The following is a 22,561-nucleotide window of genomic DNA, read 5'->3' on the forward strand; positions in this document are numbered from 1 at the left end:
AGAGGGCAGAGATGAGGGGCAGAGAGAGAGGGGGAGAGAGAGAATCTCAAGCAAGCTCTGCATAGTCAACACAGAGCCCTATGCAGGGCTCCAATTCATGAACCATGAGATCATGACTGAACTGAAATCAAGAATCGAAGCTTAACCGACTGAGCCACCCAGGCGCCTCATCCCAGATAAATTTTTTTAACTGTTAGCTAAATTTAGTTTTACTTCTTAAATTAAATTAAAAAATAAAAAACTCGTTTAAGAGTAATCTGTAGTTAAAGTTACTGACACATGTTGCCCATGTCTATGTTCTTGTTTCTTGCATTGCCACTTTTCCTGTGTTTGCTTGCCTTTTGGCTAACGTACACAGGCAGGGGCGGAACCGGGATTCAAATGTAGGTTTGCCTTCAAAGTCCTTGCTCTCTATCACAGCAAATTAACTGGTCACAGATATAGGGAAAGGTATTCTGTGTGTGCAGGGCAGGGGGGCAGAGCCAGAAGATAAAGGGCAGCTGGAGAGGAAGAGGGGAGGAGCAGGACGGTCTGAGAGAAGGTGTCACAATAGTTCTGAAACTATACCCTGGAAGACAGGATTCCTGTATCAGAAAAGCCAGTACAACAAACTCATGAGACATGAAAACAGCGTATATACATAAGACATAAATAAGCACAGGGAACTGAGGGTGCAATAGTGAGTCAAGGCTCGGGCCAGAAAGGGAAAGCATAGCTGCACCCCTTTAGGACCCATGTAGGAATGACAGGGGGGTTCCTAGCACCTGTATACAGTGTCTGCCATGGAGCAGGTGCTCAAGATATTTATGGAAGGAAAGAAATGAAAGCAAGGAAGAAAACAAAGGATGGAAATAGAAAAGGGAAGGGAGGGGGAAAAACGAAGGAGAAAAGGAAGAAAATAATAGTAGGAAGGAAATGAAAGGAAATAAAGTCAAAAAAAGGAAATGAAATAAACGACCTTATTTTATTTTATTTTTGTAATGTTTATTTTTGAGAGAGAGAGAGTCAGAGTGTGAGCAGGAGAGGCAGAGAGAGACAGAGAGACAGAGAATCTGAAGCAGGCTCTGGGTTCTGAGCTGTCAGCTCAGAGCCCGACGTGGGGCTCAAACCCACAAACCATGAGATCATGACCTAAGCCGAAGTTAGATGCTCAACCGACTGAGCCAGCCAGGCGCCCCGTAAAGGATCTTATTTTACAAAGATCTGTATATGCATCTGTATGTTTGTAAATGGGAAAGAAAAGACAAAAGATGCATATCAAACCATTAATGTTTACGTCGGGCAGAGGGTTTGTCTTGTGCACGTCAGCCATGTTTAAGGTTTTCCCAGTGAGCATGTGTTGTTGGAAAATCAAGATTTAGAAGCTAAAACTCGGCAGTAGCAAAAAGGAAATGAAGAGAGAATAAGGAAGAAGCACCTGGTGTGGCTTGTTGTGAAGCACACTCATGTGAGCCCGTCCTCACTATCCCTCATGGGGCTGCCTCACTGCCTCCTTGCCCACCTCCAGGGACACAAACTGTCTTCCCACCATCTCGAGCCCATGAACCTCTGCAAAGTCCAGGCCCAAGAAGGGAGAAGGGAGAGAAGTCCCACAGGAGCCAAACTTCAGGCGGCCCTGGAATTGCTCGGCCCTGCATTCTCCCAGGAGGCCTGACTCCCTTTCAGAAGACCCAATCCTCACCCACTGGTCTCATTTCAGCTGCAAAAGAGCAGCCTTATCAGAGTATTATAAGCCAAGTATCTGTATGAGAGAGACACATATACGCAGTATCGAAAAAAAAGACTCTTCCTTCACAGATTATGCTCATGAAAACAGAGGAAAGGCTTCCCTCCTTTGTCATCTTTCACGGTTTTCTCATTACACTAAGACTGACAGAAGTTCAATCCCTTGAAGGAAAGAGTGACAGACGAGTTCATTTTGTCCTCTGTAACCCAGAACCGCTGTATGTAATCCTAGTTTTCTAGATGTAAGAAAACATATATGTTTATGTATATGTTTACGTATATGTTTATGGCCCATGTTGTGGCAATAAAAACAAACTCCTACACGGAGCACGGGTATGGGTTTCTATCACTCGAGAGATACAGATAAGAAGGCGATAAACCGAAAGCTTTCTATTACATGCGTGTGGCTGGGGGTTTTTGAACCTCAACGCTATTGACATTTCGGGCCAGATAATTCTCTGTTGTGGCGACTGCCCTGCGCCCTGCACATTAGCAGCAACCCTGTCCTCTCCCCACTCGATGTTTGTAACACACACACATACACACACACACCAGCTGCGGCAACCAAAAATGCCTCCGAGCCCAAAATCATTATAGGTACCCGGAGGGCCAAAACTTCTGGTGGCTGAGGACCACTGATGGAGCTCCAAGTTGCAAAAATGGGTTAGTTTATCTTTCTACCAGTAGCCATTTATGCTTTGCGGGTATTCTGGGTTTTGAGATGTGCTGCAATGCCAACAGCAAGGTGGAGAAAAAGCTACGTGATAGTCACAACTGTATTTATTCCACAGCTTCACGCCATATCATGAAACAGGCAACATAAACAACACGAAAGTCACATCTATATTCAGCAAAGACCAAAACATAAACAATTGAAAGTGTGCAGTGACCCTAACTTATAGATGTTCTCCCTTACAGTGATGTTAATATCAGAGACTCCAGACTCCCCTACAGTCTTGATATTAACTTTGTAATAGGAGTGATAAGGATGCAGCAGGAAAGCAAAGCTAAAATGTATCTTGGGCGAGGGTTGGGACCACTTACTGATTAACGTCATTCGTGTCTACTTGCCAGAAACTGCTTCAGATTTAAGTAACCAAACACTGTTCTTTTTTATGTATCCGTAATAGTTTGAAAAATATGTATCTATAGCTGCATTTTACTTTATATTCCATTTTAGATACAGACACTGGAATGGATACATTTTAAATGTATTTGAATGACCAAAGGATAAAAATATCCTTTGCTTCTGGCTCAGAATAGTTCAATCTGTCATTACAAAAAAAAAAAAAAAAAAAAAAAAAGAATTAACACTTAAAAAATAGGTTAATGGAATTAGAAATTCGTCTTCCTGTTTTATGTTGCCCTGTCTCTTCCAGTCCACTTGCCAGAAGAATTTCAAAGGCAATTCCCCTGTAGCTGTAAAGCTATAGATTTAATAGGCTAATGGGCGGTTACCGTTCTTGTTATTGGGCTGATTCTATTCAGTCTATATCTTTAGAAAGTCTTAATTGTTGTCGCTACACAATTTCCTGACATTAAAGGGGGGAAAAATCAAGTGACATGGTAACTAGAAGAGAAAGGCAAGCTGTGACGATCTCTGCAGCAATTTCTCAAGCACTGTTTCCTCTTTGAAGATTCAAAAATCAAATAAAAACGATTCTTCTGTATTTCTAATGAAAACAATGAGCACTGACTTCTGAAATCTGTTCTAAGCCAAATGAACTCCCTACCGTGTTATGAAACAGTAAACACGCTTTGATCAATATATTAGCTGTGCAAACACAAATATGCTATAGTAATACCACAATGTAAGCAAACCTGACTGACCTAGGCTAAGGCGTCCTAAGCCATAAGAGATGTTGAAGCCATTAGTGTATGTGAAGGAAAGCCAGATGGCTTTACCACTCCCCAGAAATGGCACTCTTTCAACTCTTACAGAAGAGTTGCATATGCATAAATCCCCTAAACACAAAGAAATCTTACAAATTTATTCTTCTTTTGTGAAGTTACTTAAAAATTAATGAACAAGAAATGAAAGAGAAGCTCCGGTAATAAAGTTAGAAGATTCTCACTGAAAAACAATTACAAGGCAACTATTTACGTTCCCACAGAACCAAACATTTTTTTCAAGGGATATTTTGCAATACGATTTTTTAAACAATGTTTTCTTCTTATCATTAAGACTGAAACACTACAGGTTTACTTACATTTAAAAAAATATATTTTTTAGAGTGAGAGCTCTACTTTCTCAGAAAAAGAACCTTGTGATTTACAGTAACACACTGAAAACTTCGATTTTTCTTCATATGTGTATGCCTCATCTTTCAACTAAGGGGATTTTCAACCATATGTAATAGAAAAGTGTGTTGAAATGGTAGCAGGAATTAATTCTTGGAATTTAACCAGTCAGACTTCAGAGAGACATAGTTTTTGGTCCAGAACTGGAAAAATACCCACAGTTTGCGAGTGTGTTCACTGCCCCTCCCCTGTTCTCACCTCCTCTCCAAATTATATTCGTATTTCACAGAGGGGAAGGCAACTACCTCAACGTTTATCCTGAATGGGGACATCCTTTTTTTAAAGAAAGAAAAGTGACTTTCTAGTTTTAGTCCAAAAAACAAAACCAAACAACAAAAAAAAACCCCTCACACTCGGAGAGACGACTTGAGGACTTTCGCTAAGAAAAATCCCCTCTGCAGCGGCTGGCTCCAACTGGACAAGCTTGCACCGTGCAGATGTTGAAGCGGCTTTTGGGTACACTGGGGAAGCAAGAAGAAGTAGACAATCCACAGCCGCCTATGCCGGCTTCCTTCCCAGGGGCACTGTTGCAGGGTCTATCGAGCTCAATCACTTTGTACGGCAACTGGGATCCCAGGCAGGGGCAAGGAATCCCAGAGCAGCTTAGATTTCTTCCAGCACCTCTGCAAGAAGGAAGACTCCTTAAGGAGTAACGGTTATTTCCAACAATTATGTGGCCCTCAGCCAAAAAAAAAAAAAAAAAAAGGGATGAAGCAGCATATCTGCAGTGAGAGAAAATACAAGATGTTTTCATCCTTTCAAGATTTCAAGCCACCTAAAAGAGAGCTTCCTTGGACCTTTGTTATGAAAGTGGGGGGGGAGGGATGGTGGGGACAGGATGGTCAAGTTGAAGAAACACAGAACTTAATTAACAGACAATTCGACCGCTGTAACGTAACCCATTCATTGCAGGGTTTTAAAGGAATACAATGTGTACGACAGTAATACCACGTTCAAGGGCACTACCCGCTTCCATTTTACATCAGTATACATTCTCACAAGCTCTTTCAGACATTTTTCAAACTCAAATAACTGTATTAACAATATGATGTGATTAAAAACAAGCAGCCAGAAAATATTCTTCCTGACTTGAGGATAACTAATGCTATGGCAGATGCCCATTTCCCTAGGATAAATCAGAAAGGAAAAGGCTATAAACATATAGCCCCATTAAAATAATAAAAATGTCCAGATTACTATTCCCCACAAACTTGTGCTTTTAGACTAATCATCTTCCATGGGCAGTAAAAAACAATATGTAGATGCATATTTGAGTCATTTCTATAGTACTTGAATTTATAATACCATTACAATCATTAATTCTTACTTGATCAGAAAACCATTCTTACATCCTCATATAAGCACTTGTAAGAATTTACTGGATATAGGGGTGCCTGAGTGGCTCAGTCGGTTAAGCGTCCGACTTCGGCTCAGGTCATGATCTCACGGTTTGTGAGTTCGAGCCCTGCATCGGGCTCTGGGCTGACAGCTCAGAGCCTGGAGCCCGCTTCAGATTCTGTGTCTCGCTCTGTCTGCCCCTCCACTGATTGTACTCTGTCTCTTGCATTGTCTCAAAAATAAATAAACATTAAAAACAAATTTAAAAAAAAAAGAATTTACTGGATACAATAATGAAAACGATAACGATGATGTTACAATTTATTGTGCAGGCTTGTCATGATTCAAGCACAGTGCTGAGAGTTTCAGATACAGTCACCTCACTCCCCTCATGGTGATATCACCCCCATTTTATTGACGAAGAAAAAAGGAATTTTATAGATGAAGATGAAGAATTCTAGATGAGGGAGAAGACAAGGCTTAAGGTCCCTGAGGTAGTAAATGGCACAGCCCAAATTTAAACTTTGACTCTAAGGTCCATGTGCTAGTTGTTACTATGCTCCATTGACTTCACTGAAAATGATATTTGCACGTTAGTTTGGAACATTTTAAGCATTTCTGAAACCAATTTTCAGAGAAAAACAACTTCTCCACGTGAGATGTTGGTTCAATCTCACTTACATTGTTCATAATCCCTTTTTCTTCTCTACTGATTTTTTAATAGCTAGAAAAAAGCTCATTTCAACCTATAGTTTTAGTAATGCAGTGATTCCCTGAATGCGTTCCCACTCTAGGTACCCTAAGTTCCAGATGCCTACCTTTCTGTGTCCTGCTTGATCCTCAAAACTACAAGTCAAACAGCTAATAGAGAATTAATTTTATGTTATGTAAGAGATGCTGAGGCATATAAACACTCAACAATGCCTGTAAGTGCAGAAAAAGAAAACCTATCCATATCGATGATAAAATATCAACCAAGAAAATTTCAAGCCTCAAAGGCTTTTGTTGATAGTTTGACAATATTCTTCTAAGACAGTGCAATTCGCCACAGCAGAGAGAAATATACGAGGCAGAAGTTGTTGACATATGGGGTGTGCATAGAACTTCTGGTTAATGCAAGTTCCAAGATATATAAATAAAAAACGATGTGTGAGTTGGTGGGAAAAAACTGTAAGGCAAGTCGATTTTTTAATTAAAAAATTATGTCGCGTAAACAATGCTAATGAGCCAAAAGTCCCATGAGATTAGGACTGTCTCTGCTTCATTTTAACATCCCACTCACTTTCCATGAGTATACATCCACGCGCTTGAAATACCTCAAGCAGAACCCTTTTCATAAAATAGGGTTTTGAGGGATTTTCTTTGTCCTTGTTTTTAATAGCTCACCATGTTCCGCTCCAGTTGTCAACGTGATGATATATGACATTGAGGGGGGAGAAAAAATGAAACAAGCCCTAAAATCCTTAAATGAATCACCGGACGATAAATACCTGGAAGTTCTTCATAAATTTCATCATCAGGTGGCTGGCTGCTGGTTGGCAGAGGATGGTCCACGTCATCATACAGTTCCCCTCTTTCGTCGTTGTCTTCAGGAATAACATCAGATCCCATGTCTGAAAAAACGTGGTTCATCAGGCAAATTTTTTAAGAACGCGAATGTGGTTTTCAAAACCTTATTTTCTAAACTGATGCAGCCCTACAGAGTCACGACATTATCATATGCTATATCCTTAACTTGGAACATTGTTATAAAAAAAAAAAATGATCACTACACAAATGTGTGAATTGCAAAGTTGCCAGTTGGTACTTAGAGAAGAAACACTTTTATAGCTCTGAAGCGCACCATCATGTTCCCTCGGTCGTCCTCATAGGAGCCAACGACCTTTTATACTTGAAAATCCAAATTCATTCAGTTATTCAGTATTGAAAGACTGCCGTGACTAGTCCGATTGATTGCTCTTACCGCGTAATACAAATTTCAGCTGCTGTACCCACTGCTCAGCATCTTTGGGAGACGCTGCTGTGAACTGATAAAAAAATAAACAAGAGTAAGAAAAATCCCCACGGTGGAAATATGAAAGGCATGTCACACTCTTATCACTTCTTTAAGACCATTAGTAATTCTTTTCATGTCTCGTACTACTTTTCTTGCAAGGATGCTCCTTATAATGTACAGTTAATTTTGACAAATTTACGTAATTGAAGCAGAGGATGATGGATTTGAAACTCTGATCAGCAGCTGGCAGCTGTGCAGGAAAAAAAGCTGCTTCTCTTCATCAATGTCAAAGACAGAACTGATGAACAAAATTTGCCCTTGACAATTAGAAGACACCCATGAATTTCTTTAGACTGCCGGGTACACTTTTCTTAAAAATGTTCTTGTCAGATTCCAACACACTACCTGACAACTTAATTAACTGGCTTTCAACTGCAATCTCAGATATTTAAAACTTATTAAACATACATTCCATATTGATGCTAGCTGATAGCTCTTGAATCACAGAGCTGATATGTGCCTTTAACTTCATTTTCTCCCACAACCCTAAGCAATACAGTATGCATTAACGCTCAGATATTTTTCGTTTGATAATTTTACTCTTTCTGCTCTGTAATTCTTTTAAGTAATCACACAGTTCTATTAAAACAGATATAAAATGCAACATGTGACGTAGTTGATAAATTACATATTCGCTTGTTCACTTTCGAGAAGGTATCACTTGAACGAATCTGAGATTTTTTTTAAAAAATGTACTTCCTCTTATATGAATGTTCACTGTATAAAGATCAGTATTTTTTATTGTTATTAACATGTCAGGGAGGGTTGTTTTAACGAAATGTTAATGTCTTTATAAATGAAATCAGGACCTTTTATCAACTTAATTTCAAAACAACACAAAAACTCCAACCTGATAGATCCGTTTATCAGGAGCAGAGATTTCAAAACAGCAATCCTTCTTTGCATCCTTCCTGAGAGTGTTATTCATTCTGACATTGTAGCCGTCTATTGCGAATTCACCTTTCTGTTGCTTGTCTGTTGAAGATAAAACGAAAGTCAGACTTTCCTTTACTGCAGTGAATATAAATGCCCAGTTGATTATCTTTTATTTAGATTTTCTTTGTCAATTCTTGGAAGGGGTTATGCTTTGTTCATACTGTTTTCATAGTATTTAATGTTTAAAATAATATTTCTAGCTAACACTTTTAATTCTAAAATTACAGAAGTATTGGGGATGGTTGGGTTTAAAAAGGATATCTTAGGGAATGAGAGGAAGACGTCTGCAGACGTCTTATACAGTCTTATTTTTATACAGTCTTATTCAGAAGGAAGTATGGAAATAGGATACTTACGTGTAGGGAAAATCCAAGAACGGGAACTCAGAACTTGCTGGAAAAACCCGCTACAAATCCATGGCTCTCTCAGATTTATGAGCCAGTGGGGAAACCTGGAGTCGAAAACTCACTGGGCTTTTTTTACCACCATCCCTTCTCATTACCGCCTTCCAACATCCCACCTCTGAAAAGCTCTAAATCACAGGTTTTCTTCCCAAAAAATATCTCCTAAATTGGTACAAACTGAAATTTTACAAACCATAAATTTAAAAAGCAAAGCAGAGCACCCGGGTGGCTCAGTCTGTGGAGCATCCGACTCTTGATTTCAACTCAGGTCATGATTCCAGGTCACAGGATCAAGCCATGCTTAGCCACGCTTAGTGCGGAGCCTACTTGGAATTCTCTGTCTCTCTCTCTCTCTCTGTCTCTCTCTCTCTGTCTCTCTGTCTCTCTCTCCCCTCTCCCCCTACCCTGCTCACACATTTTCTCTCTCTAAAACAAAAAAAGTAAACATAAAAAGAATGGATTTAAAAGCATAAAATAAAAGGCAAAGCAAAACAAAACTACTAATTATAAAAACTTACAAGTGGAAAACAAAGCATTTGGATGGAGAGGGACGTAAAGCCTGCACGGAAGTATTAGTTGCTGAAACAAAACCAAAGAAAAGTAGGCTTCTTAGCCAGTCAGTGAATGGTAAACTAGGAAAGCACATCTGAATCCCGCATGATGAAGATCCAAAAGAAAAGACAACTTGAGCTTAGGCAGATATTATTTTAAAGACAAATAAAGTAGGAATACAAGAAAAGATTTAATACTATGAAACCGAAATAAAATTAGTCTGCTTTCCGACTCACCCAGTTATACCATTTTGATAGAAAAGCTGTACAACTATATGTTTACTTCCTAGATTAACGCACAATATTAAAATCATGAGTAAGGGCAACTGTCTCTTTTACTGAGCTCGGGGGAAATACAGAAATGCTTCCATATCATGGGGTGGAGGGGTCTCTTGGCTCTGTGCACCAATAAAATATTTATCTCCTTTTCTTAAATATACTAATTTAATGCCTGAAGTAACACACATTTTTAAAAAGTTATGAAGATCATATCTTGTTCAAAACACCAAATGAGGACAAAAAAATCTGAGTTAGAAATTCCTGACTGAAATCTGGACATTCTAATCATATTAAGTCATAATTTACATCTCTTTCCATGATCTAAAAATTAGAAGCTTGCCTCGTGGAAAAAGCCTACAATATACTCTGTGATGTTCAGGAAAAAAACAACAAAAATTAGAGCAGCATTTCTCATAGTGTGTTTTATGAGGTATTAATAGGTTTCTATGACAAAATACGTCCGGGAAATGCTGAGCTAAAAAGAGTTAACCAGGTTTTGTTAATCCGGGCCTTCTTGAGGCCCTTAATATATTTATATAATGCTTGCATTTCCACGAGAGGGATTCAGTACGTGGCCTTTCCCAAAATTATTTGTACATGGAACCCTTTTTTCATAGAACATTTTATGAAACTGGTACTCCCGGGACATATTTTACAAAACATCTAACTGAAAAAATAATATTGGGGAAAGAAATGGTTAAGCATTGTTGCTTAACCTTAAATCCTTAAAGAAGACTAAGTCATTCATTCATTCAGGGAAAAAATTTATATTGAGCTCTTAAAACAACTGAGGGGGTATTGTAGGTATGGTGGGACAAAATCTAGTTAACACCTTACTAGACCTTTCTCACCTTCCCAGTGCAACACATACCCCCCCACACACACACAAATACAAATTTAAGTGCTCCAGGAATATTTACCCTGTGAGTGATCCACTAGACTGCCAAAAGATTTCATTACAAAAAATGGAAGTTGTCAGAGGCCAAATATTAAAGCCACACAGGGCATTTGTGAGAGAGGTCTTTAAACTTTCCAAGAAAAAAAAAGGAACTTCAAAGACCAGATGAAAGAACGTGGCTCCCTTGCTGCACAAGGGCTCAAATGCTCTCATCACTTGGTCCGTCTCATTTAAAGCCCATGCTTTCTATCTGTAACCTGGGTCTGAAATTCTTGGCAATGTGACATCAGTTGGGATGGAAATGCGTGAGGAGTGGTTTACATCTGGAGATGTAAAATCAGCACTATAAAGACTGAGTTAGGAAGAGCTGCAGGGAGCAAGAAACTTTCTTGCGCAAGATTATCTAGAAATAAGACAACCAGGCAGCCAAATTAGGTGACCTCTCCTTAGACTTGCTGATCCACTTTAGACCAAACCCCCAGAAATATGCTATGGGGCTTTGTATCAGATCTTCTGTTAGGATCTAAGAGGAAGACATAACCAACCTCTCTCTAGTGAGATAAGCCAGAGAAAGGTCACGAATCCAACATAGAAGTAAGCACCCCAGATTATAGAGACAAGGATATATAACATCCAGACAGAAGTAAAAGAGGAAAATCAAACAAATACCATGTGCTACAAAAACATAACATAGCATTCAAGATATAGAAAGCAAGAGCACACAAGGAGAAACAGATATAAACTTTAAATTATTCTGCATCTTTTATAAAGTAAAAAAAATATTTGAGAGAGATGAAAGATGAAACAATGTAATATAAAATAAAAGAGAGATGGCTGGGACAGAAACTGGAATGGAGCTGGAAAAATAAGGGAAAAATACCGTATAAGGAAATGAAAAATGCAGCAGCAAAACAAATGATTTATTAAAGTGATAAAAAGTTGAAAATTTTGAACATCGTTGAAAAATCAAATCAGATACACCTAAAACATTCTACCCCAATAGGTAGGAAAAAAAAATAAGGAGGAAGAGAAACAAAAGAGAAAGATGATAGACATGGAAGACTAACAAAAATAAAACGTAAGAAAAAATGGGTGATCCAGAAGAAGAGTAACAAATAACACAGAGTCGATAACCAAAGATACAACAAAAGAAAACCTCACTCAGCCAAAGAAAGACTAAGACTACAAGACAAAAGGCGGTATTTTCTAACCAAGTAAAACTAATAATAAAAATAAACCAATACCTAGACCTATTCAGCTGACAGTTGACTATTTGGGAATAAATAATCATATAAGCATGCAAGTGAGGGTAAAGGTATGGAACCAGAAAGGCTGAAGAGAATGGAGGGAAATTCATAATTCTTTCTCTTTCTCAATAGCTTTTGTACATGCATGACCATAAAGTAGCCATGTTTCTTTTTTTTTTTTAATTTTTTTAATGTTTATTTTTTAAGAGACAGAGAGACAGAGCACGAGTGGGGAAGGGGCAGAGAGAGACAGAGAGAGAGGGAGAGGGAGATACAGAATCCAAAGCAGGCTCCAGGCTCTGAGCTGTCAGCACAGAGCCTGATGCGGGGCTCGAACCCATCAGCCATGAGATCATGACCTGAGCCGAAGTCGGACATTTAACTGACTGAGCCACCCAGGCGCCCCAGTAGCCATGTTTCTAATCAGACAATGTGGGACAAAAAACTCAAGATATGAAATGGGTGTAGTCATGGCTTTGATAAGACTCTGCTCCTCTCTCTTCACATTAGCATCTCTTCCAGATAGAGAAAAAGGAGAAAACCATAGCATTATATGGCAATCCATAATAAAATATATATAGATTAATTCCACAATGCCTTCTAGGATAGTTTCAAGAACACTTCTTGACTTGAGACGAAGTGTTAAAAACAGTAACATGCCAATTAAGTCATATAAGTTGATTTACCCAAAACTGCAAAAGACTAATAGGTATTGCATTTATGGGAACTTCTGAAATAGCAGAAGCTTATTCCTTTAAGTGCCAAACATCTGTAAAATGTTAGTCATTATAATGGAAATCTTTCTGAAAGGTATACTTCCCTGACTTCTCAAACAATTCTTTCAAACATAATTTAACATTTTCTTGACAATTTAGTAGTATTATTTGAGTATTTAGCTTTTATAACATTAATGCCTTCAGGATTTTTGAGGTATTTGTCCCTCTTTCAAATTTCCTTCAGCTTCTATTTCACACTTTAACCTTGCCCATATCATGCTGTTCAAATTTAATGTCTACAGAACTGAAGTCTGCCAGGAGAAACTAGATAATAAAATCTATTAAATCAGTAACTTAATTTTACACAATTCTAATTCAGTAGGTTCAAGGTAAAAAGCAGGCGGCTCTGATCTCTTACAAAACAAAATGTGTGAGGTTAATGATAGCAATTTCCTTCTACTTTTTCCCTGGCTTTTAGGTTTACAGCTGTGTTCTGGGTTTGCTAAGTGTCCAAAAGACAACTCACACTTCCTGAGCTCCTTCTGTAGGCCAGGAATTTAATAACATATCTCATCTATACCACAAAATAATTCTGAGAGGAAGAAGTTATTTATTACATCCCCAGCACTGATGGAAAAACAAATCTTAAAATAATTGATTTGCTCATGGCCATATAACCAGTAGATTATAAAAGCCAGGACCCTAACCTAAGTCTGAAAAAAGCCTTGTTTTTTCAGCCATTTCACATTGTCTCCTAGAAAGCTGTTTCTCAAAGTATATTTCAAGAATCGCCAACTATGTTAGATCTTGGAAGACTATTAATGCAGAAATGGCTACTACCCTGCCCTTGCTGTGTGGAAATCTCTGGGTGTGGGTGTGGGAAACCAAAGGTTTAGCAAGCAACCCAGGTGATTTTGACACACACTAATGTTTGAAAAACCACTGTTCTAGAACATGTAATTTATGAAATCTTGCTAGAGAAGATGAATGCTATCTTGCATTTCCTTCTGCAACTTGGGTCCGACTTTCTCAGCTTGCTTCATGGGCTCCTCTACCTTTGTCTATCTCTTAAACAGCCATGATGCATTATGTTCTAAATCTTGCTCTTTTCCTGCTTTACGGTTTTCTCTGGGCAATCTTACCCAATCCTTAGGATTCAACTTCTATTCGTATCTTGTGATTCATAATTCCCTATTTTTCGTCCAGCTTCAGGATTTTATATCCAAATCTTTATCTGCCCAGTATATATGTTTCATTTCTTGAATGTCTTATGGGCACAATGAAGAGAACATGCCCACAATGGAGATCACCTTATCTCCACTCCTGCAACACATGTGATCTTTCTTGTTGTGTCCTCCTTCTCGATCAATGGCACCTCCATTAACTGAAGACTCCAAACCAGAAAACGGAGCATCATTCTTGATTTCTTCCTTTTTCCACATCCACTGCCCCATATTCTTTCCCTCTACTCCATCGCTACCTACCAAAATCCAATCAGTCCCGTTTTTCTTACAAATATGCTTGCTTTTTCTTTTTTGCTGGCTCTCAGAAAACAGGTTTTAAAACACCAACCAGTCTCCTACCAATTTCAAGATAACAAAAAAATAATTCCTACTGAATACAGCAACTAAATAATTTCAGATCATTTAGCATCCCTATAGGTTGTGGGCATTTGTCATCTGAAGATGCCTGACATCTGACATCTAAGTATCTTTCCTATGTCAGTCCTGAGATTGTTGGGGGCCGGAGCCAGCTTCTCACCACAGAAGATGAAGGGAGGGAGGGAGGTTTTTCCCTGGTCTAGGTCAGTCAATCAGATGCTCTGAACTGGAACCTAAATCCAAACTGACTAACAAAAGAATCAGGGGAGAGCTCTGACACCATCCTCGTGTCCGTGGCATTGCACAATGGCAGGGCCAGCAGTGTGTCCCAATTAGACTCTCGTTGGGGGCAGAGACTGGGCTGAAGTTCTAGGTACCTTACCTCTCTCAGTCCTTGCCTTCTGAGCCTGATTGTTTAGCCTTCCCGTCAATTCTGCCTGAGAGCCAATATTCTCCCAATAATTTTCCTTTTCTGCAGAGTCAAAGTTGGTTTCTATTGTTTATACCAAGCATGTTAACTTGGTACAAATGGCTAGCGAAGAGAAAGACATACAATGCGTGCAGAAATTTTTGTTAACATCTGCTTCTTATATTTAAGAAGGCCTTTCTCCTGGGTGAATAACTCTTATTTCCATATGTTTTAATGCTTATTATTAGTAGGAAAGAGGAAAATATGCCCCTTAACACTAAGCCTTTGCATTAAACTTCATCAAACTGATTAACAAGTTGTTCTAGGCCCTCAGGTAAAGATATATGAACATTTTTCCTTGTCTGTAAAGCTCACAGAAATACAGCTGCCAGTGCTAATTCAGCCACGTGAAATACACTTCTGGTGTTTTGAATTATACTGTGAGGAAATATCAAATTATTACTATTTTAAATGAAAAATACTATATGCTACATATATATTGGTTACTTAGGGGCCCCAAGTGGCTCTGACTAATAAACCCGGGCAATATATATGAGTCCAAAGGGAAACACTTTAGTTAGAATTAAAAGTGTGGCTCATATGGTCTTGCGACAGGAAATCTGAGGTATTTCCAAAACCTTCTGTTTTTCTTTAAAATAAAATTACACCACAAGCATAAAAATCAAGTGGTTTTTGAACACATTTTCAACCATAGGTATACACGCAATTAAAAAACAAGGTAGTGCGAGGTGGTAGGGAATGGAGAATGAACAAATTACAGGCATTTCTGTAAAACGGGAATCTAAAGCCTGCCTCTATTTTTTTTGGCTATACCTACTGTTTTCCTCTACAACTGGAAATCAGACAACTATGATATGGTCTATTAGACTAACATAACATATAGCTATTGTTAAGATAAACATTACACAAAGATTCTCTTACTATCCTATACATATTAGCCTCTTGGAGCCTCCTGTGATAATTAGAGAATGAGGGGCACCTGGGTGGCTCAGTCGGTTAAGCGTCCAACTTCAGCTCAGGTCCTGATCCTACGGTTTGTAAGTTCAAGCCCCGCATCGGGCTCTTTGCTAACCGCTCACAGCCTGAAGCCTACTTCAGATTCTGTGTCTCCCTCTCTCTCTCTGCCCCTCCCCCGCTCACTCTCTGCCCCCCTCTCTCTCTCTCTCTCTCTCAAAAATAAATAAACATTAAAAAAACCTCTCAGGTATCTCTAAGGCCAGATTACCTTTGGAACCTCAGTGTCTAGTATCTACCAACTAGCCAATAAATATTTATTCAACCAAAAAATGAATCAATGAGTGAGTGAATGAATGACTACCTTGATGGCACTCTGAATAGCTAAGACCTAAGAAGTTTGATGAATAGGATTTGTGACAATCAAAGGAAGAAGAAGGAGATAAAAGGATGGATGTGATTTCATAAAGTGATAAAATATGTACTGTATATATGCTTAAGGGCAGCCAATGACCATGAATAATACATATAAATGATATTTATGAGTACAAAGGTAAGTGCATTATTTTCCCTAGAGGCTGGAACTACTTTTTCTAAGCCATTACTACCCTGATGGGTCAAAATGTTTTTTGGCACACACCGTAAGTTATAAAATGTGAACTATGTTATCTGTCAAATAGTAACAAAGTACAGTTTAACCTAGTAAGTGGTATCGACTCCTTCTGTGCCTCTATAATCCATTTATCTAAATCCTGCTTAGCTGGAGGATTACAGTTCTCATATATCTAAATAGCTCTTTCCAACCGTTAGACAAGTGGTTCATACATACAGTAAACCAGGCTGTACAAATCAGCTATCTAATTTCACAAAAGAAAGTAAAACTTTCACGTGACAGGTACATTTTCCTAGAAAGAAAAAGATACAAAGGAAGGAACTCACCATCGTGCCAAATTAAAAAAGTGTTCAAAGACAGATTATTTTCTGAGTCCCCCAAAGAAGAACTAGCCAAAAATTCTAAAGGAAGCAGCCAAAAGAACCACAAAAACACACCTGAATTCTCAACGGAGACTTCATAACAACAGGGAAGAGTTTGATGGAAATATACACCAGATCTTCAAATACCCACATGAGAAAGGAACACTAGAAAAGTAATTTTTAAAGAGCAGTGGTGGTATAGGTGGCTAAATGTACCACAAAATGGTTAAAACACAAATGCCAAAGATGTTATTGCCACAAGGTCCCATCAAATAAGAACAGAAGTAGGAATTTAACTAATAGCATCCACAAATAACTAGAACTTATTTACTGAAATAAATATACTTACTTGAAACAAATATAAACCTTCCTTAAGTTTTGGGAAAGTTCTTGCTAATCTCTGGCCTAACATTTGGTATATACCAGTTAGGAGAAGGAGTGGAGGAAACGAACATTAGTAGTCATGGACTCTTAAAGAAATTAGAAATGAGGGGGTGCTCGAGTGGCTCAGTTAGTTAAGCATCTGACTCCTGATACCAGCTCAGGTCATGACCTCTTGGCCACAGGATGGAGCCCCGCATTGGGCTTCGTGCTGAGCCTGGAGCCTGCCTGGGATTCTCTCTCTCCCACTTTCTCTGCGCCTCCCCCACTCGTGTGCACATGCCCGTGAGTGCTCTCTCTCTCAAAATAAAGGAAAAAATAAAAAAGAGAAATGAGAAACCTAACTCAGCCGGAGTGACAAGGAGGTAAAGCCTCTCTCCCTTAGTATTATGAAATAGAAGGTCTTTCTCTGTGGAAAAGTAAGATCTTGATCTCAATTCACAATGGTGTGCATACTATATTTGTCATAATCATTTATACTTACGACCTATGGTAATCAATAACTGAACTTGGGTTAATTTTTCTGATACAATCACCTACTTACCCTTAGCAGAAGAAAGAAGGCTGCCTGATGATAGCTGTTTATAGTTTATACTTCGCTGATGCCATTGTTCCGTTGGAATCTATTGTAAATTAGTGATGTAATGCAAACTAACCACTAAGTTAATTCTTAATTTGTTAATGCCAGTTGCCAAAAGGTAAGACCAGCTTCTAGCATCACCTATGTGTTTCAAATTTACCTGAAATATGTACAATGATCCTATCTGCAAGGTTCTAGAGTAAGGGAAAAAACCTAAACCCTGCAAGTGAAGTCAAATGAAACAAAACTTCCAAAAAACACTGATAAGGTACATGATTCCATGGGAATCAGTGACACTGGACTTCTATGCCTTTTTTCTCCTTACGGGTCCTTTCCAGAAACAGATGCTAGCTATTTCTACATTACCTTTACTTTATAATATTCAACTTCTGACTTGCTTTCCCTAGAAAAAAAAACAAAACTAAGGAAGCTGATATTCTTCAAATTTCAGTATTTTATGCTTTATTCGTTCAAATACGGAACTTAAAATTATGTGAGCTGTGATCAAGAGATGTATTAATTAGCAAGTAAAGTTATAAATGGTCTTAATGTTTCCAAATTGCTGGTTAGAGCGTGGACTCTACCATAAGCCTAGGCTCGAATCCCACACTGGCCACCTACCAGCTCTGTGACCCTGACCAAATTATTTAACCTCAGTTAATCCCCAGCTTTCCCAACAGCAAAATAAACAGAGCTAATAGTAGTCCCTACCTCACGGAGTTGCTGCTGGACCAGTTAATATAGCTAAAGCGCTTAGAATAGCATTCTCTATATAGGTGTTTGCTGTTGTTATTTAAAAGAAGCTGGGGGCGCCTGGGTGGCTCAGTCGGTTAGGCATCCGACTTCAGCTCAGGTCACGATCTCGCGGTCCGTGAGTTCGAGCCCCGCGTCGGGCTCTGGGCCAATGGCTCAGAGCCTGGAGCCTGCTTCCGATTCTGTGTCTCCCTCTCTCTCTGCCCCTCCCCCGTTCATGCTCTGTCTCTCTCTGTCTCAAAAATAAATAAAAAACATTAAAAAAAAAAATTAAAAAAAAATAAATAAAAAAAATAAAAGAAGCTGAGAAAGGTATTGCACATATTTCATTTCATCTAAATGTCTCTTTTAAAACATCTGAAAGAAAAAAAAAATATCTTTTCCTCCCTTCAAAACTCTCACACCCCTAATGGTCTTCACTTCTCCAGAAATTCTACATTACCTTGGATGATAAATATTTCCTAAAATGAAAAGCCACATAAATTTTCATCTCTTTCCTAATTCAATAAAACACAACTGTGTTAACTTTTAGGGAATTCTGGAATTTGGAGCATTCGGCAAATAACAAAATAGAATTACACAGTCTTAGACTGCAAATATTAAAATGCTCAGTTAGTCTTTCTCCCTTTGTCTTCAGTTTATTCTGTACTAAAAAGGGGGTATAAAATGGCCCCTAAAACCCTTCCACAATAGAAGTCAGTATGATTGAACCCCAATACTACCTTTATCACTTCCATAATAATAGAATACTGTTTTGCTGAGGGCACACCACCGTTTCTGCCATTCGAATCCCAGAAAGCTGTGATCTACAATAAAAGGGGAAAAGGAACAGTTTAGATACTATGTATTACATACATAGTATAAATGTAACACCGTTAAAACGAAAAATCTGTTAATGTGACTTCTAAGGTTTCTGCCAGCTCTAAAATTCTATGACTAATTAACTTGTAGCTTCTTCTCCAAAGGACAAACAAACAAAACCAAAAAACAAAAACAAAGCTAAAAAGGAATAAAGTGAAGCAGAGATGGGACTGCGACACTTGTGGCTAACACACCTTCCTGACAGGGACAGTCAAAAGGACATCTGACTACACAGCTTTGAGAGAAGGGATTCATCTGGGTCTCCTTTTCTCATCTGTTATAAAAGGGTGGGGGGGAGGGAGGGGGAGTTGACCTAGATGACTGCTACTATCTCCCTCAGCTTTAAAATTCAGCTAAGAGGGGCGCCTGGGTGGCTCAGTCAGTTAAGTGTCCGACTTCAGCTCAGGTCACGATCTCGCGGTCCGTGAGTTCAAGCCCCGCGTCGGGCTCTGGGCTGATGGCTCAGAGCCTGGAGCCTGCTTCCAATTCTGTGTCTCCCCTTCTCTCTGCCCCTCCCCCATTCATGCTGTCTCTGTCTCAAAAGTAAATATTAAAAAAAAATTCAAAAAAAAAATAAAATTCAGCTAAGAAAACCAAGGGAAGCAAAAGGAATATAAATAGAAAGGCCCAAGGGGACTACCTGGGAGAAAAGCAAAATGGTAATGAAGGGACTTTCTGTTTTCTGTTTCCCATATAATACCACCACCTCCATAGTCCATTTCCGTTATATGTTGGTGCTGAAAGAGCGAGACCATATGGTCAACTCCCAATTATCATGGCCAATGGAGAGGAACACTGAATGAATAACAGAAAATGGCAGACAATATGCCAGGCTTGATCGGAATCATAGCAGACATGGTGTAAGCCAGGTCACGTGTGGGATAACCTGCCGCTCAGCTGGGTGGGAGAATGGTGAGAAATCCCATCCTTGAGAATACAGTCATGGCCCTCAGCCCTCCTCTAAGAGGCAGGAAACAGCTCCTGAATCATTTACAAATAATCAAGATTGGCAACCAGAAACCTGACCAAAGGTTCTATTAAAAATCCTACAGAGCGGGGTGCCTGCGTGGCTCATTTGGTGAGGCGTCCAACTTGTTGGTTTCAGCTCGGGTTATCATCTCATGAAATATGGGTTCAAGCCCCACATTGGACTCCACACTGACAGTGCAGAGCCTGCTTGGGATTTGCTGTCTCTCCCTCTCTCTCTGCTCCTCCCCCGCTCATTCTCTCTCTCTTGCTCTCAGAATAAGTAAACTTTAAAAAAAATTATATAGAACTAAAAACTGTATTTTGTGGTTTGGATAATGTTGTTCAGATTTTCTTACAGTCTTAAAACTCTTTAATCACCTAAAGAGAATATTGGCTCCACATGTATACTGCAAGCATCTTTTATGCAAGGATAAAGCCATTTTTTAAAGATTTTTCATTAGAATCTTACAGTTTACCTTTTCTGCGTTTCTCAAGGTAGCCAGCCTTTAAAACAAAAGGAAGGTCCTGTGCTGCAATTGGAGGAAACTGGTTTCCTGTAGGAAGTAGAAGAGGGGAAAAAAAGTAGTGAGTAATCCACCTTAGAAAAACCAAGTACCAGACTGCATTAGATTCAACATTCTTTTCGTTACCGAAATTATTTAAATTCGAGTCTATTAGCTTTGTCCATTCATAAACTTGTCCCTCTCCTATAAATCTCAAGAGCAAAAAAGTGCTCTGAGCTCCTATATTTTAATATATTATGCTCCTTCAAATACAGTAATATTATGTAGCTAGATAATCTCTACAGGGCAATACTTTACGATCTACCTTCTATAAGGAAACAATCGGGAAACCATTATCAATAAATGCCATAAACCCCTGAAAGAGAAGTTAGGAATTTTAAACAAATCACATATGCTTCTTTACATTTATATTAGATTAACTCTTCAAGGATTTTAATGCTTGTTGATTTTTATCTGTGTATCTCCATTCCTACCAAATAAATCATAAAATGATTTTTCCCAAAAAAAATCAAATGCCAAAATTGGTTTCCCTAAATACATAGCAAATACTATCTCTTCTTGGTTGTACTCAAAGAGAAACCTTGTAGACATTCAACTGAATGCTTCAGGTTTTTCTAGGACATCTGAGAGTCCAAAACTAGGTTAAAAGATCTAAAAGAACTATCACAAACAAATATTAGATACCTACAAAAAAATGAAAAGATTAAGCCAAAAGTTAAGTCAATTAGAAATCATATATTCATGGTCATGCATAATAGGTTATTCAATAATTTCACAAGTGTTCAATATTTTTACAAACTTCATTAGAAATATAATACAGTTATCTCAGCATTTTACTAGAATTCTAACAAGTGAAAACAACCAATCCAATACAAGTTTTTGTGGAATACACCCAATGGAAAAAACATCAATATAGCTTATGACTTTTTTTAAAGTGTTTTTTTTAAAGGAAGGAAATTTATTATGTACAAATAGTAGGAAGTTTATTACGTACAGATTCATCACAGAATTACCAGGTTAAGTTTTTTGTTTTTTTAACAATAGTATAGGGATCACAGTAATTATAAAATCAGATGTTTTTCTTCAAGAAATAATGTTTAAAATAAAGATATTTGTCTTTAAGAAATACAGCTTGAAACTAAACCCAAGGGGCACCATGGTGGCTCGGTCAATTGAGCGTCCAACTCGATTTTGGCTCAGGTCATGATCCCAGGGTCGTGGAATCCAGCCCTGTGTTGGGCTGCACACTGCACGTGGAGTCTGCTTAAGATTCTCTCTCTCCTCTCTCTCTTTCTTGCTCGCTCTTGCTCTCTCTCTCCCTCCCTCCCTCCTTGTCTCTCTAAAATTAATTAATTAAAGTACCAAGTTCAGTTCCCTGGCAGATCAATTTTACTCAATGACCAAAACAATTATCATTAAAATATACCTTTACACAGTGCACTGATGTTGAAATGTATATAAAATTTTAGGGAGAGCCAATGTAAACATCTGTGTAGTTGTTCAGTCAATGTATCCGTGTTTCCTTTTCTCAGAATAAATTTGATCCATACAAAGGTAAAAGTTATTTACTATAGTATTTTTGTATATAAAATAAAGATCACATAAAGAAATCTTATTTTTGTGAACAAGTCCTAGTCAACCACTAAATTAAAGAAGGTAACTATGGTTTGATTTAGGTGTTTAAAAAAGAAAAAAATAATGACTAATAGCACTTTTTTTTAACCTAGGCTACACTGACAAAAAGTAAACAGAAATATTGTATCGTATAGAAACATGAAATTCTAGCTAACATAAAATTATTTAGGAAAATTTTCTTTCTAAATAAGATTCCTGAAAATAAAGGATTCACTTTTCCAACTAGCAGGATCATAGTTTAATTTCTGTTGCTCTTTGCTTGTGCTCAGGCTTTTATATAATTGGGATGTAGAATTCTTAAGTCAACTACACAAAATCTCATTGCAAGAAGCATCATATGGGTGGCATTTCAGAATGAGAAGGCAAACGCATTCATTAAATATTTTAACACGATTATTGCATGTCATGAAAAAATTTACAAATGGTTTGTTCACAGTAGTAAAACCA

General features: G+C 38.3%; 1 protein-coding gene across 4 annotated transcripts in view; it reads right to left on the reverse strand.

The window, feature by feature from the left end:
• SKAP2 (src kinase associated phosphoprotein 2) overlaps positions 1-22,561 on the reverse strand; it is a 194,147-nt gene that overhangs the window by 67,557 nt on the left and 104,029 nt on the right. For all 4 annotated transcript variants that reach the window (XR_006211749.1, XM_042968681.1, XM_042968675.1 and 1 more), the window contains exons 5-9: positions 20,432-20,509; positions 18,848-18,931; positions 8,271-8,395; positions 7,328-7,391; positions 6,855-6,977 (exon numbers count right to left, since the gene is read on the reverse strand). Coding sequence is in view for 3 of the 4 variants with exons in the window: in XM_042968681.1 (XP_042824615.1) it covers positions 6,855-6,977; positions 7,328-7,391; positions 8,271-8,395; positions 18,848-18,931; positions 20,432-20,509 (474 nt within the window). In the remaining variant the exon portion in view is untranslated. The remainder of the gene's footprint in view (positions 1-6,854; positions 6,978-7,327; positions 7,392-8,270; positions 8,396-18,847; positions 18,932-20,431; positions 20,510-22,561) is intronic.

This window comes from Panthera tigris, chromosome A2 (assembly GCF_018350195.1).
Source record: "Panthera tigris isolate Pti1 chromosome A2, P.tigris_Pti1_mat1.1, whole genome shotgun sequence".
Lineage (NCBI taxonomy): Eukaryota > Metazoa > Chordata > Mammalia > Carnivora > Felidae > Panthera > Panthera tigris.